Source organism: Lagenorhynchus albirostris, chromosome 11, assembly GCF_949774975.1.
Source record: "Lagenorhynchus albirostris chromosome 11, mLagAlb1.1, whole genome shotgun sequence".
NCBI classification, from domain to species: Eukaryota; Metazoa; Chordata; class Mammalia; order Artiodactyla; family Delphinidae; genus Lagenorhynchus; species Lagenorhynchus albirostris.
The window spans coordinates 14206113-14230200 of NC_083105.1; the positions used below are offsets into that span (position 1 = coordinate 14206113).

At 48.9% G+C, this 24088-nt stretch overlaps 1 protein-coding gene across 1 annotated transcript in view; it reads left to right on the top strand.

Moving 5' to 3' along the window:
• LARGE1 (LARGE xylosyl- and glucuronyltransferase 1) overlaps positions 1 to 24088 on the top strand; it is a 589914-nt gene that overhangs the window by 522440 nt on the left and 43386 nt on the right. The window contains 2 exon segments of the mRNA XM_060165047.1: positions 4019 to 4174; positions 20348 to 20511. Of these exon segments, the coding sequence (XP_060021030.1) occupies positions 4019 to 4174; positions 20348 to 20511 (320 nt within the window).

Sequence of the window (24088 nt, forward strand, 5' to 3'; positions counted from 1 at the left end):
GGGCTAGTGACTTTTTCCCTCTGGACCTTGGTTTCTCTATACTTGAAGTAGCCCAGCCCAGAAACGATCACCAACAACTTCTCTTTACCATCTCTTTAAAAGCACGAGTCATACTTGTAATTGAAAATGGACAGTTACGTAATGTCTGCCTCTTCCCCTCAGTTGTAGGTTCCAGAAAGAGAATCTTGATCTTTTGTGTCCATCTCTGCAATCACAGCCCCTATCAGTGCCTGGCAGAGAGTCGGTGCTCATTCTAGTATTGAATGAATGAATGATGTGGCAGAAAGAAAAAGATTTGGGAGTAAGACAGGCCTGATTTTGTGTTAGGATTGGCTGCTTACTAGCTGAGAGACGCTCAGGATTATTGTCTATAAAATAGGGATGATAACAGACACAACATTACCAGGTTGTTTTGAGGATGGAATGTGAAACCACACATACACATACACACACACAACAACAGTAACAGCCCTGACCTATGTCTAGCATATAATGGGTATTAGGTAAACAATAGATATTACTTACTTCTCTGGAGCCTAGCACAGGGGAATGGAGTATTCTCTGTTGTGATGATTAAAAACCTAGGTGGAAAGGTAAATCTGAATATACATTAATAGACTTTGAGTGGGCTTACCTATTACAGGGCAGCTAGGTTCACAGGGTTTTTTAAAACCCCCTTGGCCTACCAGCGACCCACCATCTTCTCCCCCTACCTTCCTTTAACCTTTGCCGCTTGTTATATAACCTCAGTATTTACCTGTAGATGAACCCAGATCCCTGGGCAGACACAGAACAGGATGAGACACGATGGGATGAGAGGTGACCTGGAGTGGGAGGGCGGGGAGTACCCGGAGACCTGCATCCTCGTCCCAGCCCGGGCTTGGTCCAAACTCACCACGTGATCTTGGGCAAGCCACCTCTCCTCTGCAGGCCTCCCTCTCCGCACCTGTAAAGTGCTCAACCATTGACATGGAACACGATAGCAGTCAGGAACCTGGGGGTTTAGGTTCAGAGCTGGGTTCGTGTCTCAGCTCTGCAGCTTACCAGCTGTGAAATACAGGCAAGTCAAGTACCATCTTTGTAAAATGTACAGTGGGATTCAAATGGGCTCATTTGGAGCATTTAATGACACAGTGTCTCCAAAGTGCCTGGTAGATTCGTGAATGATAAGTGACGATTTGTTTGTCTGGGGACTCATAGGCCAGCCGTGATTTCCCCTTAGTTAAAGTTGTTCCCTGTTGAAGAAGCCCAGGTTTCCTGAGTCAGACGCACATCCATCAGCCTTCCTGCTGGCTTCAGCACTTGGCAAGGACCAGAATCTTTCACAGCAAAGACGTGATCCCCACTGGGTATGAGTGTCACCAGCTCTCATGCAATTATTTTAATGCCTGGCCCGGGACCTTCTCCTGCCCGGGTTGGGTGTATTCTCAAGGGAGTCTTCCCTCTCCTTCCCTCTCACACCCTTCAGAGTGCACAGGAGGAGAATCGCACATTGTATACTCATCCTTCCCTGAAATGCAAACACTGCCAAGTGGCCTCGTTCCAAGGAGGGTCTGCTGTCCCTTTCTGCCCTCTCCTGAGTGCGAGATGCCTGCTTCCCTCCTCACGGCTGCAGTGGACCTCCTGCTGGCGGGAGGGAAAGGAGGGCAGAGCACTCGTGGTGCAGATTGGTCCCATCTTTGAGGGGGAAGGGAACCCACATATATGGAGCCACTGTGACATGCAGGCACTATGCCAGGCATTTGTGTAACCCTCTTATAACCACTTTGTGAAGTTGGGATTACTGATCCCCTCCTTGCACGTGAGGAAATTGGGGCCCCAGGAAATGCAACAAGATGCCCAAGGACACGCACAGCTAGTGAAGAGGATGGCTGGGATTCAGACCTAGGCTGCTTTGACAGCCCCGGTTCTTGCTCTCTTGTTACACCTTTGCTGATTAGGGGAGAGCCGTGATGTGGTTTGGACCAAATAGGTTTCCTGTTATTCGCTGTACCTTGAGAGAGGGGCTTGGTCTTACAAAGCAGTGTTTCCCCAGCTCAGATGGTCAGATAGGCTGTCGGTCCCGCCATGGGAGGAGAGAGTGAGGGCCATGGGGGGCCAGTGGGGGAAGAGGAGAGCTCTGTTGTCTCTTCTGTAATGTGATGCAGCGTGAAAAAAGAAGTCTTTAGAACGTGGCTTCTCCCGTTCTCCACAGAGTAAAGAACTTTGGAATCAGATTTCTTCAGATTTATGTTTGAATCCCAGCTCCAACATTTACCAGCTTTGTGGCCCTGAGCAAGATACATCTCCATGGTTTCTTCATCCTTTGTATTTTAATTTTTTGATTTTTTTAAATTTGTGTGTGTACGTATTTATTTATTTATTTTTGGCCACGCCCTGTGGCATGTGGGATCTTTGTTCCCTGACCAGGGATCGAACCCGCACCTCCTGCGTTGGAAGCACATAGTCTTAACCACTGGACCGCCAGGGAGAGTCCTCAGTTTCTTCATCTTTAAATTTGCGTTCCTTGTTAGGGTCATTGTGAGGATTAAAGGAAGACAGTGGATGTGAAACAATGTGGAGCAACATAGGGTTCCCCTCAGAAATGACTCCCCAGCCCCGGGGGTGAGCCATGCCCCCAGGCTTCACAGCTGAAGTGTCCCCGGTCCCGCTTTGGGCCCTCTCACCCTGCCACTCGCATCTTCTCCATTACAATCAGAGTAATCTTCCCAAAACCCAGAGTTAGTAATTCCCTGCCTCCCTTAAAAATCTCCAGTGATGCAGTCTGAGTTCAGAACATGGTCCCACAGGGCCAGGATCTCCCCTGTCACCTCTGCAGCCACATCTGCCCCCCTCCCCCCCACCCAGGCCCTGTCTCCCCTGGAAACTCCTGCTGGGCCTTCGAGCCCCAGCACAGGTACCTCCTTCTGAGAGATGCTTCTCGGAGCATTCTGGAGCTGCCATGTCTTCTTGATCCTCCCTCCACGATTGCCGCCTGTTACCCGTTTGGGGACATGGCTCCCCAGCAGACTGTGAGCAAGCCAGGGGCAGGCACTGCCCGCAGGGGCCTCTGACCGTCTCCCAACTCCATATACTGTAGGCACTTAATAGTTGGAGCCAGCATGTACTGAGCGCATGTCCTTACCGCTTACGTGCTTTACTTGTGTTAATGAGTTGCTTTTTCACGGCAGCTCTGGGAGACAGGGCATCCATCAGTCCTGGCTGGAGGCAAAAACCATACCAGTTATTTGAACAGAGAATTTAATCTTTAAAAATGATAACTAGACGTAAAGTGGTCACTTGGTAACTGTAAAAGCAAAAATAGAAAATTGCAGGAAACAGTTCCCACCCCTGGAGCTGAAGGAACAGAGGGAAAAGGTAGGAGTTATTACAGCTCTGGGCCGGAAGCCACACTCTGGGGTCAGCAGGTAGCTCCAGAGGGAACAGTACCGGGCGGGGACAAAGGACCATGACGCTGCATCGGAGCTTTGAAAAACACTGCCAAGTGTGCTTAGCTGCTGCTGAAGGAGAGAAGCGCCGCCACTGGCATGGAGAAAGGGGCAGGGACAGGAACACAGGAAGGGGCAAGTTCCTTCTTCCCCTCCAGACCTTGTCTCCCTCTCACTGCCCCCGTTGGCGGTGCTGAACAGGCAGACACAGCAGAAGCAGGGTTGGCAGAGTCCTGGCTTCAGCATCACAAAGCAGGTTTGGAGCCAAGAGATGAAAGCTCAGAGACTGGCCTTGGCAGGAGCTGTTACTATTCCATTTCACAGATGAAGAAACTGAGGCACAGAGAGATTAAGTAATCTGCCTAAGATTAAATCACTACCTAGAGCAGAACCAGGATTTGACCCCAGGCAGTCTGGCCTCAGCACCCTAGCTCTTAACCCCTGGACCGCAAATGTTGAATGAGTGAATGCATTTGAATGAATGAATGAATGAATGGGCAGGCCCCCAGGTAGTACTCAGACCAGTGCCCAGCCATGCCTCCCACAAGCACAGGTCGTCCCGGCCTGACTGCCTCCTTGTCACCTGCCAGGTCATTCACTGGAACTCCCCCAAGAAGCTGCGGGTGAAGAACAAGCACGTGGAGTTTTTCCGCAACCTCTACCTGACCTTCCTGGAGTACGACGGGAATCTCCTGCGACGGGAGCTGTTCGGCTGCCCCAGCGAGGCTGACGTCAACAGTGAAAACGTGAGTGGTCCCAGGGCTCGGCCGCGCAGGCAGCAGTGGCCTCTCTGCTGGTCTGTCAAGGACCTCCGGCGCCAGCCCCCATGCCAGGCTCGGGGCAGGCCCAGGAGGAGCCAGGCACCATCCCCACCTCGGGGCCGTGGCCAGGGGGACAGGCACATCAGCAGGTCACTTCTGTGCTCGTCCCTGTGGATGCAGAAGGGGGTACGCTCGCCCAGACTAGGTGAAGTCAGAAGGGAGCTGCCAAGCAGAGGAATCAGTGAGCAAAAACACCAGTGAAACAACAGACAAAGGGTCTCTCCACAGCCGGAAACTCTGAGGTCTTTGTGGACGTGACACCCACCTAGGAGACCCAGGAATCAGGGTCAGTGACTGGGGTGGCACAAAAGATTTTCACAAATGGTCACAGGCATAGCTGACATCTACTATATTGTCCAGTTTCTTCACTGTTTATAATTTTTTTCGTACGTTGTATCTCATTTGATGCTCATAGAAACCCTCTTTTTTTCCCCAATTAGAGTTGAAGACATTTAGGCACAGAGAGGTTAAGCAGGTTGCTCGTGGTCACACAGCATGTAGGAACAAAATTGAGACTGATTTGAAGTTCTGAGGAGCAGGATGTGGGGCAGCAGCTCACTGTAGTGGAAAAGGTAGGGCATGTGGGGTCAGGCTGACCTGGGTTTGGCTTCAATCCCTTCCGATTTCCGCCTCTGTGACCTCAGGCAAGTTACTCAACCTCTCTGTGCTTCAGTTTCCTCAGCTGTCAAATAGAGATAAGAAAAAACGGTTATAGGGCTGTTCTGAGACTAAGTGAGAAACTGCATGTAACGCACCTAACTCAGCATCTGCCATGTTAGATGCTTGATAAATATTTGCTCCCTGCCCTTTCCTTGACCCTTAGTATTAGACACAGAAGTAATTGGTTCATTCAGCCAACATTTACTGAAGGCCTTCTTATTCTGAGCACTGAGGATTCATAGGTAAATAAGGGCAGTGGTCCCTGCTCTCATGGTATGGATGCTCTAGTGGGGGAGACACAATTAATACCTAGACGAACTATCAGGAAAAATTACCAGCCACTGACAGGTGCTACATAGTGACATATGAAGTCAGAGAGGACTTCTTTGAGGAGGTGACATTTCATCTGAGACCCAAATTCAAGAAAGACACAGCCTTGGAAGAGCAAGGGATCAGGGAAATACAGATCAAAGCCACAATGAGATATCTTCCTATGCTGGTTAGGGTGGCTCCTATCAAAAAAAAAAGCTAATAAGAGTTGGCAAGGATGTGGAGAAATTGGAACCTTGTACACTGTTGGTGGAATGTAAAATGGTACAGCTGCTATGGAAAACAGTATGGAGGGGCCTCAAAAAATTAACAGTAGAACTGTCGTGTGATCCAGTGATTCCACTTCTGGGTATTCTGGGTCCTAAAGAATTGAAATCAGGATCACAAAGCAATATCTGCGTTTCCATGTTCACTGCAGCAGTATTCTTAATAGCCAAGCTATGGAAACAGCCTAAGTGTCCATCGACAGGTGAATGGATATAGATAATGTAGTAAATATACATAATAAATATATATGTGTGTGTGTGTGTGTGTGTGTGTGTGTATGAATATTATTCCACCTTAAAAAAGAAGGAAATCGTACCATTTGTGACAAGATTGATGGACCTGGAAGACATTGTGCTACGTGAAATAAGTCAGTCACAGAAGGACAAATATAGGCATGAGTCCAAATATACGAGGCATCGAAAATAGTCCCACGTATAGATGCTGACAACAGAATGCTGGCTACCAGGGGATGGAGAGAGGGCATTATGGGGAGCTATGTTCGGTGGTTATAAAGGTACAGTTATAAGTAAGTTCCAGAGATCCACTCTACAACCTAGTGCCTATAGTTCACGGGGTATTGTGCACTTAAAATTTATTTAAGAGTGTAGATCTCATGTTAAGTGTTCTTACCACACACACACAAAGAAAAAAACCAAGACACTTTTGGAGGCAATGGTTATGTTTATTACCTTGAATGTGGTGATAGTAACCTGAGTATATACATATATCCAAACTCATGTTTTCATCATGTGTCATTTTTTGTGTGCCAACTGTACCGGGTGGAGGAAGTTGCTGGTGCAAAAGTCCTGAGGTAGGGCAGGTTTGATGTGAGGAACTGAAGGATGACTTGTGTGCCCGGGACTGCTGGGGAAGGAGGAGAACAGGAGATGCAGAGCAGCAGGTAGCCAGGAGGCAGGCTGGAAGGAGGCTGGAAGTGGGTTAAAGAGTCCGAATTTTGTTTTGTTGCTATTCTTTTTTGTATTCTTATCTTGGATGTCAGGAGAATTCCTTTAGGCTCCGATGGCAGGGGAGGGCGCGTGTGGAAGCTCTTGCGGGCTTACACTCACCTGGCCCTGTATCAGGATGACTGGTCACACGGCCACCCCTGCTCTCTGTCACTTGGCCCCCAGGTCACAGTGGCGCTGCCTCTAGCTCCAGCCCTTCTCCATGTCACCCTCCATACCTTCCTCAGCGTCTACCCTTCTTTACCACTGGCAAGAGAGGAAGGAAAACCATTAAGCACTTGACCTCTGTCTCAGATTCTGGGAAGCCCTTAGGGGTCTCGACAAACACTGTGTTCTGGGTTTTCCTTCCCTTCTCTTTACTCACATCAGTATTTGTTGTCATCATCAATATTTGAGTGCCCATTCTGCACTCTTTCCGCAAACATTAAATATAGACTCTTCTCCTGCTCCTTTTTTTTTTCCTCCACGGAAGAGGCTCAAATAAAAAGCCTTGCAGATTGACACCATCAGTTAATCTCCGTATGGGTGATTCCCGTGGTGCACTGCTCAATGCCTTACAAAGTGGAGCTCCCTTTAAAAATGACTCACCGGCTCTTCCTACACCAGCTTCCCCTGGTGGGTCATCAGAGGGGAGAAGTCTTTGGTTGTCCCTCTCGGAATCTGTGACTGCATTTACTTGTTTAACACGCACGTGTGAGAGCCGGCCACCAGCCAGGCGCTACGCAGGGCACTGTGGTTGAAATCGGAGGCTGGCCCATGTGCCCTATAGAAGGTGCTTGCCATGGACCAGTGTCAGGGGTGGCAAGAGAACAGTCTGCCCGGGTGCAGGGAGGACCATGAAGGAGAGAGCAGCCTTCTTTGAGGCTCACCTCAGCTGTCCCCCCAAACACTCCCCTTGATGCTGAGCCCACATCCACTACCTTTCTGCTCCTCCTGCACCCCAGGCTCCCCCCACCCTCCTTGGGAAGGCCTTTGTACTTGCTTCCCAAGTCCTGGGACACCCAGACCACCCCCCAGCCTCGGGTAACCCTTAATGTCACTCTCTGTGATGTCCCATATTTTCTTTTCCTCAGTGCGTACCTACTCTCCACAATTATTTGATTCATGTCATTTTTTTCCTAGTTTTTTCCCCAGATATAAGAGACTCTGCCTGTACCATTCACCTCTGGGGTGCCCTCCCCTAGAATGGAAGCAGGCACATAACAAGCACTTAATAAATGTTTATGGACTGAACTGAACAAATAAGAGGGAAGAATGAAGGACCAGACACAAAGGAAGAGCCGTTGAAGAAGTAGAGAGTTCGGAGAGAACGTGCTGGTAGTTTCTGTACTGGAGCAGAGGCATGTCAGGAGAGGGGCAGAGAATGAAGCTGACCGAAGGGCCTGGGCTGTGCTTAGGAGTTTAGACTTAATCCTGTCAGTAGTGAGGAGTCACCAAAGGGCTTTAATCGTGGTCACATTTACATTTGAGAAAAATCACTCCATGTAGAGAATAGAACCGAAGGGGTGAGACTGGAGGCAGGGAGACCACTTAGAGGCCATTGCCGCATCCCAGGCCAAAAGATGGTGATGGGGCTCTGACCAGGGGCGGCGGCCGCGGGGATGGAGAGGACAGATGGGTTGTTTTGTGGGCGCTGAGAACAGGGGAGCAAGCGCAGCTGGCAACCATAAACCAAGACGGCAGGTCCCTGTGCTCTGCTTCAGTCAGATGCCTCTGGCCGGGCAGGCCCGCAGCGGCAGGGACTGGAGCAGGCAGAGAGTCTGTAACACCGCAGCCAGGAATCGTGTCTCCGTGGGGAGTTCTACCCCTGATCCTTTGCAGCATGCTGAGTGTTATCTGCAAACAGAGCCAGCGGGAAAGGGTAAGACCTCGTATCTGGCCCAAAGCGGAATGCTCCCAGCTTTGGGGAAGAAGTCGCTGGAACTATGACAAGCGCACAGTTAGTGGTCGTCTCAAAGACTGCAAGTCAGGGACCTCTCCATCGGACTGCAGATCCCAGATGGGAAAGGGATCTGGTGGCAGGGTCTAAGTCTCAAGACGCGTTCATCCATTCAGCAGATAAGTCATCGAAATGGTCACCAGCCGCAGGGCTAGAGATCCTGGGGGGGAGCGAGTGCAGATCGAAGCCTGACTCTCACAGTGCTTGTCTAGTGAGGGATGCAGGCAGGCACGGGGCTGTCATCCAGTGTGATAAGTGCCGGGACAGTGTGATGCTTTGAGAGCACACAGGAAGGGGAGAGCTGGTATGTCAGGGAAGACTTCCTGGAGAAGGTGAAATTCGAAGGATGAATAAGGAGGAGTGAGAAGACATGGAGAGTGGCGGGAGCGGCACAGGCAGTGGAGACCAGAGGTGAACACGAGCATGGCATACTCGGCTTCCAGTGAAGCCAACGTGAGCACGTGGAGGGCTGCACAAGTGCATTTTTGTATTATTATGTCTTCACGGAGGTGATGATGATGATAAGGGTGTGAGCTCTCTGGTCATCCCAGATCGCTCATTTAATGGACATAGGGCCTCAGAGAGGTCACGTGGATGCTCTGAGCCTTGGGTTCACCATCTGATAAATAACTGGGGACAGGGATGCCTTTGTCATAGTGTCTCATGGATAATGTATGTTAAATCACCAAAAATAGGACACCCAGAACACAACGTTCATTGAGGAGGGGGTTTATCACAAACCACAGTGCCCAACCTGTCTGATCATAGTCTGTCGTTCCACGAATGGTTCTGGGATTTTAAGATTTTTTTTCTAGGAAGGCCTGGCAGAGAGATGAACCTACAGAGTCACTTAGAAATCTGTGTATGAAGCATGGAAGGGGCTGTCACATTTGCTCTGGATCAGACAATCCCAGGTAGATTTCTTCTCCAGCAGGAGACTCTGGGTGGGAGGAAGAGGCCATTTGGTTGGTCTTGGTGCCGGAAAGAGAGAGGGAGAGAGAAAAGAAAAAGGAAAAGAGGGAGGGAAGGAGCATGAATTCAGGAGGTTGGGGGATTCAACCCTTTAGGAAGCAGAAAACCCCATTTCCCAGCCTTTGTCTGGGGTGCTTGCTCCAAAACAAGATGGTTTTGTTTGGAAGAGCTCGGGCTCCAGCGGCGGCGTAGAATGACAGTAGCTGATGGGACATTGCCACTCCTGTCCCACAGTTTGTCTGGCCATCTCTCCCTGGAACCAATAAGTTAGTCTGTGTAATGCAAGAAGCATTCACTTGGCATTAGTTACTGTACTTTGATTGAAGTCGCAGTGGAAGCTAGATTCTATATATTAGCATTTCTCTCCCCTTTCCTCAGCAACCCAGCTGCTCAAGCGTAGCCCAGAAACTCTGGGACTCCACAGAACACGGCTGGATAATCGTGGATATTCTCTACCCCCTAATCCGTGCAAAAATCCTTCTACAGTGTCTCTAACAGGCTTACATCTGGTTTCCGCTGGAATCTTCCTAAGGACAGGGAGCTCACCACCTCCAGCAGCTTAGTTCGCTGTTAGAAAGCTCCAGATGCTAACCCCCTTTTCCTCATGTTGAGTTGAAAATCCCCCCTTCTGGAAAGAATCCATGAATCTGAGTCCTGTCCTTGGGTGCAGGAAAAAATAAGGACACCCTCTGTGGTCCCCAACAGCTGGGCAGATAGCGTAGCTTCCGTACAGCGTGTTATCCGGAAACATGTAACTCTCCCCAAGCATTGTATTATAGAAGCCTGCTTTATCATCAAGAGTGCATTGCTCCACCTCAGGGCGTGTTCCAGATAAGAGAAACTCACCTTTCTAAATGCAAAACCATTAAAATATATGTTATGATAGATGTTTTCCTATTTGGATGGGAATCTTACTCAAGTACATGCCCTTCCTTAGTAACCAAAGTAGACCAAACTCAATTTACAATTTTCAGTGACTAAGGTTGCACTGAGTAGGCTGAGGGGGCGGGAATTGGCCAGAGGAGGGAAGATGCTGTTTATCCTGGCAGGAAATGGCCTCAGACTGTTTGCTGCTTATCCTGCAGATGCCTTTCTGACAGCTGTCACTTTCACTTCATCAGCTTCAGAACAACCCTTTCTGGGCTCAACCCCCTGTTCATCCTTCCCATGGCAGCCAAAAAAAGGAAAACCAGTGGTATTGAAGTCAGAAAGTCCAGTGGTAAAAGAATTACCCACTGTCATGTTAGAAGTTAAATTATGAAACATAGCAAACACCTAAAAAGTGGAAAAAAAGCAAAAAGACTGGATACCAATGAGTTTTCACATTTATATGTAATTATAAGTTAATAGACAAGTGTCTGCAGACTTGGAGTTCCCTTATCCGATGCCCACAGCAGACATCACTCATTGATGACCCCAGTTGTCCATCTGGGCTCAGCCCCAACCCCAGTATCCTCACCAAGACAGTACTCCAGAGAACCAGTAACAATCCCCAAGCAATAACACGGGAGATGCGGGCATCCGTGCACTAGGCCTTCATCATTCTGTTCTCTCCTGCATGAGGAGAGCTCTCTGTGCTGCTCCAAGACCTTTCTCTGCTTCTTCTAGCCTTTGACAATTGGAGATTTCCTGCAGGGAAAGCAAAAGGGAAATGCAACTTTAATCTTCACCACAGTCAAGGGAAGGAGACGTTACGAGTCACTTTTCACAGATGAAGGAAACCAAAGCTCAGAAGAGATGAGTTACGTGCTCAAAATCAAGCAACTCCTACATGATGGGGCCATGATTGGAAACAGGGTCGCCCTAACTTTGAAGTCATAGACTGACCGAGGCCATGCTCCTCAAGTGGATGTAGATCCCTATTTAAAATTAACATAAGAGGAGCTACAAGTCATTCAGCGACTCTCCTAGCTGCTTTTACTTTATATCACTGTTCTTACGAACAGTATTCTTTTACGAACCCTGCAAGGTAGTTATTATTATCTTTATTTTTTAGAGGAGACAACGGAGGCTCAGCAATGTGAAATCAGAGGACAGGTTGGTGGCAGCTCTGGAACTGGTATCAGTCTTGCTGAGTAGTCTTTTTACAACTGCTGAAAACACTCCATGATCTAAAGTTGTAATACTTAACCCCAGTCCCAGCACCCCCATCTCCCAGAGCTCGTGCCTTTATTTTTCTCCATAGCACTTATCACCCATCGATGTATTATATTCTGGACTTATTTATTTTGTTGGTTCTGTCTCTCCAACTAGAGTGTAAGCTCTGGGACTGCAGGGATGTCTGTCTGTTTCATTCATCAGTATATCTTTATGCCTATGAAAGACTGCCTGGTATGTGCTCGATAAATTTTGTAGAACCAATGAACATATTACAAGTCTTTGTCTTGAAGTATTTGTGGTACTCTGGAAAGAGCCCTGTACTTAAAATCAGAAAACCAGGCCCCGGGACTAGATCTATGCCTTCAAGTATAACTCTTGCCTTTCCTGAGCCTCAGTTTTCCCACCTGTAAAATGGTCAGTAAACAAACCCAGCCCAGGCTGGTATGTGCGTTGAAGGGCTTAAGGTATGCGAAGGGCTACAGGCCACAGGCGGTCTCCTTACGAGTATTGGCCAGAAAGCTCGTCCTGGATGCCTTCCCATCCAGCTGCTCTCAGCCCCCTGCCTCACCTCTGAAATGAGGGCTTCCACGTTCAACCCCCTCGTGCTACAAGGGTGATGGGCCACCTGTGGGGTCACATCCCCTGATGCTAAGCTCACTAAGAAGAAAAGACAACGGCCTCACGGTGGCTCCGTGAGACGTTAAAAATAAGACACATGTTAACAGAAGCTACCAGGGAACAGATGGCTCTGTGGAAACAGCTGTATCCCAGAGAAACCCCAGAATGCGTTATTGTTCTCACGTGCGAGCCACATGTCACCAGCTCTTTAATCACACAGTGGGCAGCAGAGCCCAGGGTGGAGGCGTCCAGAGCCCTACAACAGGCTGCCCGAGGCCAGCCTCCAGTGACTTTCCATGGCGTGTTAAGTTCCAGAGCCTGAAGCGTCACAGTGTTTGCCTGGGTGGCCAGGAGAAGGGATAAAGGTGGGAGTCGTGGTCCAGATACTCAGAGGGTGTGTCTGGGCCACAGGAAGACATCCTTCCTTCGCACACCTAGGCTCTGGTTGTCACCTATCCAAACCCGCCAGGTGCTCGACTCTCCTGTGCCTTTGTCAGTCACAGCCCCCGCCCTCTTCTCCTTTTGGCTGAATCTTCCTCCCCTAACTGGCTCCTTGGCTCCAGAGGACAGCTCTGGAGCGAGACTGCCTTGCGTAAGATGTTAGGAACACTCCCTTTGGGATTTCAGACCACTCAACTCTCTGTGCCTCAGTTTTCTCACCTGTAAATGGGAATCAGGTAGGACTATTCCTACCTGGTAGGCTTGATGAGGATTAAGTAAGGTAAGACAGGTCAGGAGCTTAGGTCAGTGTAGCACCTAGCACATCCCCCCGACCTTGAGTTTTGTTTTTTGTTTTGCGTTACGCGGGCCTCTCACTGTTGTGGCCTCTCGCACTGCGGAGCACAGGCTCCGGACGCACAGGCTCAGCGGCCATGGCTCACGGGCGCAGCCGCTCCGCGGCATGTGGGATCTTCCCGGACCGGGGCACGAACCCGTGTCCCCTGCATCGGCAGGGGGACTCTCAAACACTGCGCCACAAGGGAAGCCCCAACCTTGAGTTTTGTTTGCATTATGAATACACAGTTTTACAATTGCTGACTTCTTTGTTTCCCCACCCAGACTGTATAAACAATTTAAGTGCAGAAATGGGTTCATTCCCCATTCCTAGCACAGGGCTTGGCATAGAATGAGGGACTGTTAATTGTGTGCAATGTACACATTAATGCTGATAGCTGGGAGGGAGCAGACCATGCCTTTTTCTTATTTTCTCAGAGCCTCAGGCAGTGCTCAGCAGACCCTCTCTGAACCGTCACTGAATGGTCCTAAGGTCCATGCTTCTCCCCTCCCACAAAAGAATGAAAGTGGCCCATGGTTTGGTTTCCTTGGAAAACAGTGGTTTGGGTTCCTGGGCTTTTGTTGATTAATATGCACAGCAGGCAACCAGCGAGCTAGTAATTTTTCTCTTCCTGTCCACGTGGTTTAATAAAACTTAACCACTTCATGGAAACCCCAGGGAAGAGCCCTGAGTTAGGTTCCAGGAGACGTGACTTAGAGCCCCAGCTTTTCTGTGCACATCCCTGGTGCTCCAGTTTCCTCATCCATCAACTGGGGGCAAGTGGGCGGCCCTGCCAGTCTCCTGTAGACACTGGGAGGAACGGATGAAGAAATGGATATCCAGGCCACTGAAAGTGAAAGCTGAAAGTGTAAAGCAACACTCCTGAGTGTTATCTTATCCATCAGATGTTTCTGCCTGTTGTCCTAAAGCATCCAAAGGACAGGTGTCGAAAGAAGAAAGGGTGGCCTCAGAGACTCCTGACCTGGTCCGTTGTGCTGTCTCCATCACTTAGTGGCTGGAAGAGGTCAAGTAGGTGTGTTAGTTAAGGTAACACAAGCAGCCATAAAATGGGCTCGGCAGACTGGAAGTTTATGACGCGCACGAAGTTCAAGCAGGTGTTCCTGATTGGCAGGCAGCTCTTCTCCAGGTTCGGGGCCCAGACTCCTTCCATCTTGTGCCTCTGCCCTCCATAGAGCATCCTCTACTGGGGGCTCTCGCTCTGGCTGCCACAGAGAAGACTGTGCGTGAGACAGTCTTAAAAGTGGTACCTATGGTGGCCAGAATCTGCCCACATTCCACTGACGCGGACTTGGCTACATGGTTCCCCTGCACCACAGGAAGGTTGGAAACTCAGCCCGAGAGCAGAAGATCTCTGCCACCGAGGGAAGCACGTGATTCAGTCCTCTGCAGTCACAGAACCGTCTGGCATTAGACTAGAAAGATCCCCAGAGACTGCTGAACACGGCATCCTAGTGACTTGATTATGTACAAGAACTTGGAGGAGAGACACCTGGATGTGAATCTCGGCTACTCTGTTCATTCATTGTGTGACCTTGAACAAGTGGCTAAGGCTTTCTTTATAGACCTGGACTGCTGGTGGTCTCTAAGCCACGGTGACCATGAGTGTTAATGAGAAAGTGCCCACAGGGCTCTCAGCCCTTACCTGGCCTAGTGAGGACGTGATCCTTGAAGCCAGAACTCTTTGTCTTGCTGTTGGGAGAAATGACTTGCTCAAGTTCACGTGGAAAATGAGGGCCAGAGGAATCAGGCCTCAGTGTCCACTTATCCCTATAATCTCTCCATGTCGTTTTTCCTGACTTCGAGCAGAGACGTCCATCAGGCCAGAGCCCAGGGACACACTTCCCACCCATCTGAGTCCTCAGGCAGGACCAGCCATCATCTCTGGCAGCTCAGAGGTCAATCTAGGCCACTGCCCTTCAGGATGGGAAGAAATAAATGCAAACTGCTTAAAGGTCGTTTGCCCTTACGTCCAGATCTCCCTGTGCCTCAGCTGGCTGCTCAAGGAAGCAACTGAGCAAATGCACTTTATCTCAGGAGGAATCTGTCTTTTGTTTCTGTGACTTGCTTGTCAGGGGCCCCTGCTCCCCACGTGGCTGGAGTGGGCAGTGGCGGTAGCATTCAGACCCTGTTAACCCAAGTCACCCCAGCCCTGCCTTCCAGCTCAGCATCTCCCTGGAGAGATTACCTGGGTGAAAAAGAGGCAGGTTTCAAGCTGCTCTAGTCTCCTCCTTGGGATAACATCAGCCACGCAGTCAGCAATGATGAGCAGTCCTAGATTAGAATTTGAAAAGGTACATAATGCGATCATAATAACATCGCTGAGGTGTGTGTAGAACTCTACAGTTTACAAAGCACTTGTACATGCATTAGCTCATTTGAGAAAATTGCAGGGAATTACTTAAGTACAGAAAAGTATAAAGAAGCCAATAAAATTCATCTGTGAATCCACCATTCAGAGAAAAGCTTTGTTAACATTGTAACGTGTTCCCTTTGGTCTGTTTCTGTGTGGGGTTGGTTTGTTTGTCTTTTTGCTGTATTGGAATCTTACCGCATGTGCATTTTTATGGCCTGCTTTGTTCACACAGCCTTGTGTCTTCCGCCAGCTCATTTGATCCTCACATCCATCCGCCAGGAGAGAAGTGATTGTGTTGTGAGATGTCCCTGGTGTGAGGTCCAAAGACTGGATTCACAGTCCAGACTGCTGCTCTCTAGCTGTAACTGGAAGATTATGGACACCTTCTGAGCCTCAGTTTCCTCTCTCGTAAAACGGAGCTCTGTGCTGAAGGATTAAATTAGTAAAGCAATGCACCTGATTTAGCGCTACACCTGGCGCACAGTAGGTGCTCAGTCCATATTAGAGCAGAGGTGCAGAGCGCCAGGTTGATAATCAATATACTATTAAAGCTCAAGGAAGACATCTATTTGGTCCAGAGTCCAATAGACTCTGACGTTTTATGTCTGACCTCATACCTGCTGTGCTTTCCACAGTACCCAGTGCGGTTGGTAAATGGCAGTGTTACCTAGGTCCTATCCGTTGAGCACTGTGATGGCCACAGGTGACCTGGGGATGTGGCTGCAACTGAACCACGTTGGTACCGTGAAGTTCATAGATGGGGGCGCCTTATCCCCCGGGACTGCTGGTAGACCCTCCCAGCTAGGGCAGCCATACTTTGGTAGCTCTAGGAGCATTTTCATTGGTCACTGTTCCCTTTCTTAACATGCTGTGGCTCTGAATGTATCCAACAGAGTCTTGCTGGGCACTCAAGATGCACTAGGTGTTTTGGGTTCAGGGGATTCAGAGATGGATGGGATACAGTTCCTGCCTTTAGGAGCCCACGCTATGGGCGCTTTCCAGAAAATGGCTCTTGGAACTATTTACCTTGGAATGTCATTTTCCCCAACTCAAGGATACTGCCAGTGTAAGGCTAAGGGGGAAGAGAGAACCCCGTAACACATGCATTTCTCATGTTCTGGTCACTAATTTCCTTTCTCATGTGATGAGGATAAACTTTTTCGAAACCTCATCAAAGAAAGACCCTTTGCTCCACACGCAGGTGTCTGGCCGTGCTCACACACGGACATGCATACACATCCTCACAGGCTCCCTCTCTCTCTTCACTGGACTGGAAGCCATGCACTCTTATCAGCATATTAAAAATACAACACAAAACACATACCCACCAAACAGCCCTGCTTTTGCAAAGAACTTGACAGACATTTATTCTCTAAGGGGCAGTAATTACTTGTTTTCTTCAGCAGGGTGGGTGAGAAAGGGAAGGTGGGTGTTGGTTGGTTCCGTTTCCTCCTGGCAGACAACACTGCAACTTCCAGGCATATTTGAGTTCAAGGAGAAAGACATTGGGACTCTCTCTGACACTCATGAAACAGAAGGTGACCCAGCCTTATCCAGCCCCTCTTCCCCTGCCCTCCAGACCCTTGCCATGCCATCTCCTTCAGGTGACGTTTCAGCACACGTCCACCTAGGTGTCTCCGGGAGCCCAGGAATCTCCCTTTCCTAATTGTGATCACAACCACGATAATAGATGACATTGTTGAGTCCCTCCAAACACTGTGCTCTTCATATGCAGCATCTCCTGGAATCCTCCTGCCATCCCCTGAGGTAGCTACTGTTATTATCTCCATTTTACAGGTGAGGAAATTGAGGCTCAGAAGGGTTAAATGATTGACCCACTCTCCCCAGATTTCACGGACAGGATTGGGATCGAAGCAGTAACCTCAGCCCCTGTCCTGTGTCTGTTTCTTGACCTGAGGCTAAACAAGCATCTTTTCTGGAGAGGCAGCTTGGTGGTCCAGGGACAGAGACCCAAGTTCGACCTCCCTGGGTGATCTCAAGATCTCCAAACAGTTTCCTCCACTGTCAAGTGAGGGTTTGACACATGCCTTACTGGATGGCTCTAAGGACAAGAAGTCAAGCACACCTAGCACCTTGCACGGAGCCCAACACATGCTTGTTTGCTGGACACAACCTTTTCAGCCATCACAGACCCTCAAACTGCAAATATAGGAGCCAATGATGGGCGTAAGAATGACAAGCTTCTATGCATAACGTTAGAGAATACAAAAGGGAAATGACATGGACAGACCTTAACTTCAGTGACCGCAGCCTTCTTGTGTGCGGCAGGTATTTCTCATGCAGACAGCACACGCGTATTGAGCACCTGTCCTGCGGTGGGCACGGTGCTGGGGACAATGGTGAAGTGTCACAGTCTCGCCAGGGAAGTTGCTCTTAAACAATTTCAGTTCAAACTAGCAAGTGCTTTGGTGGAATTACGGGTTCAGCGCTCTTAGAGCACAGAGAAGAAATGGAGTAGCCCTACCTGGCAGGGCCCATAAAGGTTTCACAGAGAAGGTACCATTTAAGCTGAATCTTGAAGGTCAATAGAAAGTCCGCAGGTGGGGAAGAGTGGGTGAGGTGAGGGAGGGTGTGGCAGGGAGGGAAGATGGGCCAAGTCACGGAGGCGTGGGAGGGAATGCAGGTTTGGGGAGCAGAGGGAAGACCGTTGGTGTAAGGCAGAGTATGTGGGGATTGATGGGTCAGAGAGAGAGTATACGATTGTCAGTGAGGATCTGGGTTTAGTCCTGCAGGCCAGAAGGCGTCACCTGGCTCCTAGGATCTTAGGTGGAATGAGAGTTCCAGCTCCTAGCCTTATATCAAGTAGTTACCCTGCTGGCATAGAGGGAATCTTCAAATAGGGAAGGACATCGAACTGGACTTGAAAAGCTGAAGGGTATCCCTGATCGCATCCTTCTTAAAGGTTAAAAATGTCAAAGATAAAAAAAAAAAAAAAATGTCAAAGATAGCTGAAAACGTCTCATAGATCACTTGGATCACAACCAGTTCCCCGAGTGGCCTTTGGGAACATATGGGTGCATTTGGAGTTGTACACAGCCGTCTGGAGAATCCTGCGAACATTTATTGGGCTGGGGCCCTGGAAACCAACCGCCCTGTGGGACAGACTCACCCAGTGAAAAGGTACCCCACACAAAATGCCAATGACACTGCCTGTTATCTAGTGGTCCAAACCCCTAAAACCTCAGTGGTGTGCCGTGAGAAGTGTTTATGGATGCAGCTCTACTGACCTCGGCCAGGCTTGCTCACGTGATAGGCAACTGGGGAGACTCCACTCTGCTCCAGCTGTCTCTCTTCCCCCAGCAGGCTAGCCAGGCATTTTCCCAAGAAGCATGCACTTCCTCTCGAGCCCTAGCCTCAGGATTGGGGCTTTCCCCTCCATTCTGTCTGCCAAAGCAAGTCACAGGTCTGGCCCAGATTCAAGGATTAGAGAAATCGGCTTTGCCTCTGTAGTGGGCAGCACCAAAGGTCGCATGACAAAGGGGAAGGATATGGGGGAGGGGGCAGTGAAGAAACTGGAGCATTTAATGCAGTCGGCTGTCAGCACACATCTTGAGAAATAATATCAGAGCTTAACCTGTCAAGGCAGTGGTCTTTTTTTTAATAAATTTATTAAAAAAAACAAAATATTAAAAAAGAAAAAAGTCTTTTTTCAGAAATACAGACAGAAAAAATGCAAGATCAGCATGGTCTTAATATAAAGCAAACTAAAATTTACCATGACTTTGAACTACTGGTAGAGAATAAAGAAGGAAAATCCATTTGACCTTAACAATAAAATCACTGGAACTGTAGACAAAAGAATAATCAGAGCACATCACCTAGTTCAAAGCAGTGGTCTTAACTGATAGGTCATAAAGGAGTGAGTGAATATATTTTCTTGTTGGTTTAGAGATTTTATAGATCTTCTTTTTGGAAAAGTGTTCTGTTGCATTCAGCTCTTAATAACTCTAGTCATGTAAAGTTTAATCTATATTCAACTATATGTCATCATGTGATGGACAAGGTTCATGTAACAGAAGAAATATTGGAAGCAACCATGTGACCTTTGGCAAATTATTATTTTCTTTAAATACGTTTTACTGAAATACAATTTGCATATGATAAATCCACCCGTTCTGAGTGTACATGTATTTTCACAAATGTGTACACCCAGATAACCGTCTGAGCATGACGTAAGACATTCCCATCACCCGAAAAAGTTCTCTCCTGCCTGTTCCCAGCCCATTCATTCTGCTACCGCACATCCACTGATTGGATTTCCATAACTGTCGAAGTTCTTTTACTTGTTCGTTGCAGTTTTTCACCCGTAAGGCAGCACAGTCAGTCCCACCTGCCTGGGAGGAATACTGTGTATCGGCAGATCTGGAAACCTGTATATCTGCACCTGCTTATGTGAAATGCTAAGTTCCTAGTTCCCTGTTAGCAGGACAGCTCACTCTTTTGCTAGTTGGGTAGGAAGGAGAATAGGAGAGGTAAGTAAAGAACTCCTACAAGCAGATTAATAAAGTAAAAGATGTCAGAGCCTTAGAAGAGAGGGAGAAGAAGAGTGGGTACTGAGACTGATTAAACTTGGATGAAATGAAAAGAAAAGAAGTTTTGTTTCGTTTATGGGTTTGCATTTTCTTTCCAATACCTGGTACAGAGATTGAAATCTGTAGCTCTGGAGAGAGAAAGGCACCAGGTCACACACAGGTACTGCTCCGTTTGGTTCCCATTACTCTGTTCATAGACGACAGTCCCCCCCTGTTATTTGAAATTGTTGTGCTGGGTCATGAAGGAAAACGTTTTTTGTTTTGTATAAGGACTTCGTGGTTGCTTATGCATTTGTCAGTGCCACCACCATCACTGTTGGCTCAGAGCGTCTCACTCCTCAGAGGGTGAGGCAGCTGCCCTTTATCATCACCTCTTTGAAATCAGATTAAATTGCAGAGGAAAATGAAAACAGGATCCTGTCCTTCTCGGATTGGCCCATCAGTAAGGTCCAATGGGTAACAAACTCAGGGGAGGACAGGGCACAACAGGCAGGCCCCCTCGGGGATCTTCTTCTCGTTTCCAAGCCCGCTTGCCTACCTTTCAGCTCCAGAAGCAGCTCTCTGAGCTGGATGAGGACGACTTGTGTTATGAGTTCCGGCGAGAGCGTTTCACCGTCCACCGAACCCACCTGTACTTCTTGCACTACGAGTATGAGCCCACTTCAGACAACACGGACGTCACCCTGGTTGCTCAGCTCTCCATGGACAGGTAAGCAGACGGGCCCCCACCCTCCACACAGTCCCCTTGCCGCTGCCCTTCACCCAGTCGAATGGAGAAGGCAGAGGTGGCCTCACAGGCTTAGAACACTGAAGCCTGATAAGATAGGGCTTATGTCTCATCCCCTCTCCAGCACTGAGAACCAAGGGCTCCTGTCTCCTGATGGTGCTGGTTGTTTGTGAGGGTGAAGAATTGATTCTAAAAAAATAGAGCTCTACTCACATTACCTCAAGGAAAGGGGGAGTGTATTATAGGGAAACACATGGACTGGACCCACAGTTGCTGCTGGAGAGCAATTCTGTTTGTTTTCCTTATATACGTGTTGATGCAAGCATCATTCCTGGAGCCTTTATCAGGAAGTACTGACGTGATCCCTGCCCTCATGTGGCGTATGGTCTGTTGCACTGATTCTCAACCTTGACTGGGGACAAATCGAATCACCTGAGGAACTTTTAAAACAAATTCATGGTCAGGTTCCATTGCAAACCAGTTAAGTAAGAATCTTTGTGGAGTGGAGACCTTGAATTGTTTTGAGTTTGCCACGTGCAGGCAGCATTGAGAAAATGGGACTAGCAGTATAAAAACAGTCAGTAATTAAGTCGAATGATTATAATTGTGGTAAGTGCTTTGAAGGATGAAACACATATTATCGATGTCAAGGGAGAGACCTTCTTTAGGTGGCATGGTCAGGAGAGGTCTTTCTAAGGAGAGGACATTTCTGCAGAGACTTGAGGAGGAGAAAAGGAGTTAGGTAGGTGAGTTGCTGAGAAAAGTTTTCCAGGCAGACAAAAGAGCAAGTGCAAAGGCCCTGCAGTAGGAAGGGCCTCGTGTATTCAGACACCTGATAGGAGACCAGTGTGACTATAGCATCGCTTGAGAGGGGGCTTGAGGGGAAAGTTGCATGAGGTTAAGTTTATAAACATTAGAAACTCATGAAATATTTGGATTTTACTCTAAACGTGGTTGAGAACCTATTGTAGAAATTTCACAGAGTTTTATGCTGTAATTTATATTTTTGAAGACATCTCTCTGGCTGCCAGGAGGTGAATGGATTCAAAGCCTTTCAGGGCTCTGCAGTTTTTCTGTACCTGGCCGTCCTATGTGCCTTGTGCGTACCTCGGCTAACCAGCTTCCTCTTTGATTTACTGATGTCCACAGTGGCTGCCCTTGCCCTAGTTTCCTTCATGTCATTCCCCCTCGACTCCCACAGTTAGGAAGGGAGTTTGATGGTCTCCTTCTGTCTTTGAGCCACTTTGGAGATGCCTGTCCAGCCTGTGGATGAGATTCCATGGGGCCGTTTTAGGATTAAATGAGTTAACGCCTGTAAAGTGCTGAGGACAGTACGTGGCACACTTAGTTAAGTGTTCAATAAATGTCACTTGTGATTAGTCACGAGTGATTGAAGAATGAGTGAACAAACAAAGGAACAGCACTGGGACACGAAAAGGCTCACGGACAGGAAGCAGTCTGGGAGTTCGGGAGAGTGAGGGCGACCTTGCCTCCGGAGGCAGCCGGGAATGATGCGTGCTGAAAGCGGCTGTGGAAGCAGGTTCCTTTTTGCTCTGTGAGTCCCTCTGCTTATTAGCAAATGACGGCTCACAGAATTAAATGGCTTCGTGGCTAGTGGTTTCCTGGAGATGCACAGCCTCCGGGACACCTGTACAGAAACTCAGAGAACTTGCTGACCGTAACAGGTAACAAAGACCAAACGGGGTAAGGAGGACAAGCACAGAGCTTCTGGCTCCAGCTGGGTCCTTGCCCTGCTGTGTCATCTCGGGAGAGGTCTTTCCTTCCCGTGGCCTCACTTTTCTCATCTCCAGAATTCACGTGGTTGCCCAGCAAGACTGTGTAAGCATCTATTAGAACCCCGTGCCAGCCTCTTGTGGGGCTGGGGCTACGTAACCCTGTTCCTGCCTTCAAGGAATATGTAGTGTATTCAGAGTTCAGACCATGTATTCGTTTTCTATTGTTGTGTAATAAATCACCACGGATTTGGCAGCTTTAGAAACACATTTTTTTTTTTTTACTTTGACGGTGTCTGGGTCAGGAGTCTGGATGTGTTAGCAGGTTCTCTGCTTGCGGTCCGAGGCCTGAAATCCAGGTGTTGGCTGGGCTGCAGTCTCGTCTCGGAGTCAGAGTGCACTTCTAAGCTCATTCAGGCTTTGGCAGGATTCAGCTCCAGGACCGAGGTCCCCGTTTCCTTGCTGGCTGTTAGCTGGGGTCCTTCTGAGCTCCTGGGGGCCACCCTCAGGTCTTAGCCATGTAGCCCTCTCAGCATAGCAGCTTACTTCTTCAAAGCCAGCAGGAGAATCTCTCCAGTCTGTTAGTCACAGGAGTAATATCCCATCGTATTCCCAGGTTCCGCTTGCGCTCAAGGGAGGGGTGCTACAGGGTGATACACCAGGGCAGGGGCAGGAGTCTTGGGGCCAGCTTAGAAGTCTGGCGGGTACAGGCAGGGAACAGGTTCTGACCACAGAGGGATGCTCCGGGAGGAGCCCGCATCCTGGCCGGGGCAGAGAAAGGAAGAGAGAGCGCATGTCCCCGAGGGAGGCTGAGTGGACTGACAGTAGAAGGCTCGTAGGGAGAGGAGCCCCCTGCCAGCCCCCAGGTAGAGCGTGCAGCATATCCACAGGATGGAGAGGATGCCAGGCCCTCTGGGGCACACACGGTTAGAGCTTAGGTGCTTGTGCTCAGGGTGAGGGTGAGGAGAGCAAAAGATCTCGGCCAGGTAGGCAGGGCTTGGGGAAACCGGGAGAGGTGGGCGGCCCTTCCTGCTCAAACCTGCCAGGCTCCCAGTGAGGCTCCATGAGGGACTGGCCTAGACCAGTGTCCCAAGTCACCCCTCCCCTTCCTTATCAGCCTGGGCGTACACACCCTTCCCCGCCAAGCACAACAGCAAGTCACCCGCCATAACTGCCGCTCTTCACGTTTATTTTTCCTTCTCCTCTGTGCCATTTAAAATGAAAACAAAACCTAATCCTTAATATTCGTGCTGCATGATGGTCTAGATGGGTCTTCTGTTCTCCAGGCGGCATCAATGTATCTCAGTCGCCTCAGACGAGGCACCTGAAGTCCAGATACTATGATCTGGCCAGGTGAGTGAGTTCCAGGTGATCCCAGGTTCCCATCAGAGCATCCTGGTTTTCCTTGGTCACGTTCACGACTGCTATTCGTACATTCAGCTTGTCACCAAGATATTCTTCATCAAGGTCAGTAGCCAGTGGTCACCTGCAAACTCAGGTGAAGATGTGAGAATCTCTGGGAAAGCCCTGGGACGTATTTACATTCAGTCAGTACTTGCTAGGTCTGTGTTCTCTGACCACAGCATCTGCACATGGTAGGTATTTAGGAGAGAGAACGTGATGTAGGGGGGAAAAAAAGGGAGGAAGACTTGGGTTCGAAGTCGAGTTGTACCACTTCCTAACCGTGTGAATTTGGGCAAGTTATTCAGGCTGCTTGAGCCTCACTCTACTTACCTATGAAGTGGCAGTAATATCGTCAAGTTCACAGATTGCTGTCTGGGTTTTATAAAGTGAGACGCTGCAAAGTGCCCAGTGATTAGCAAGTG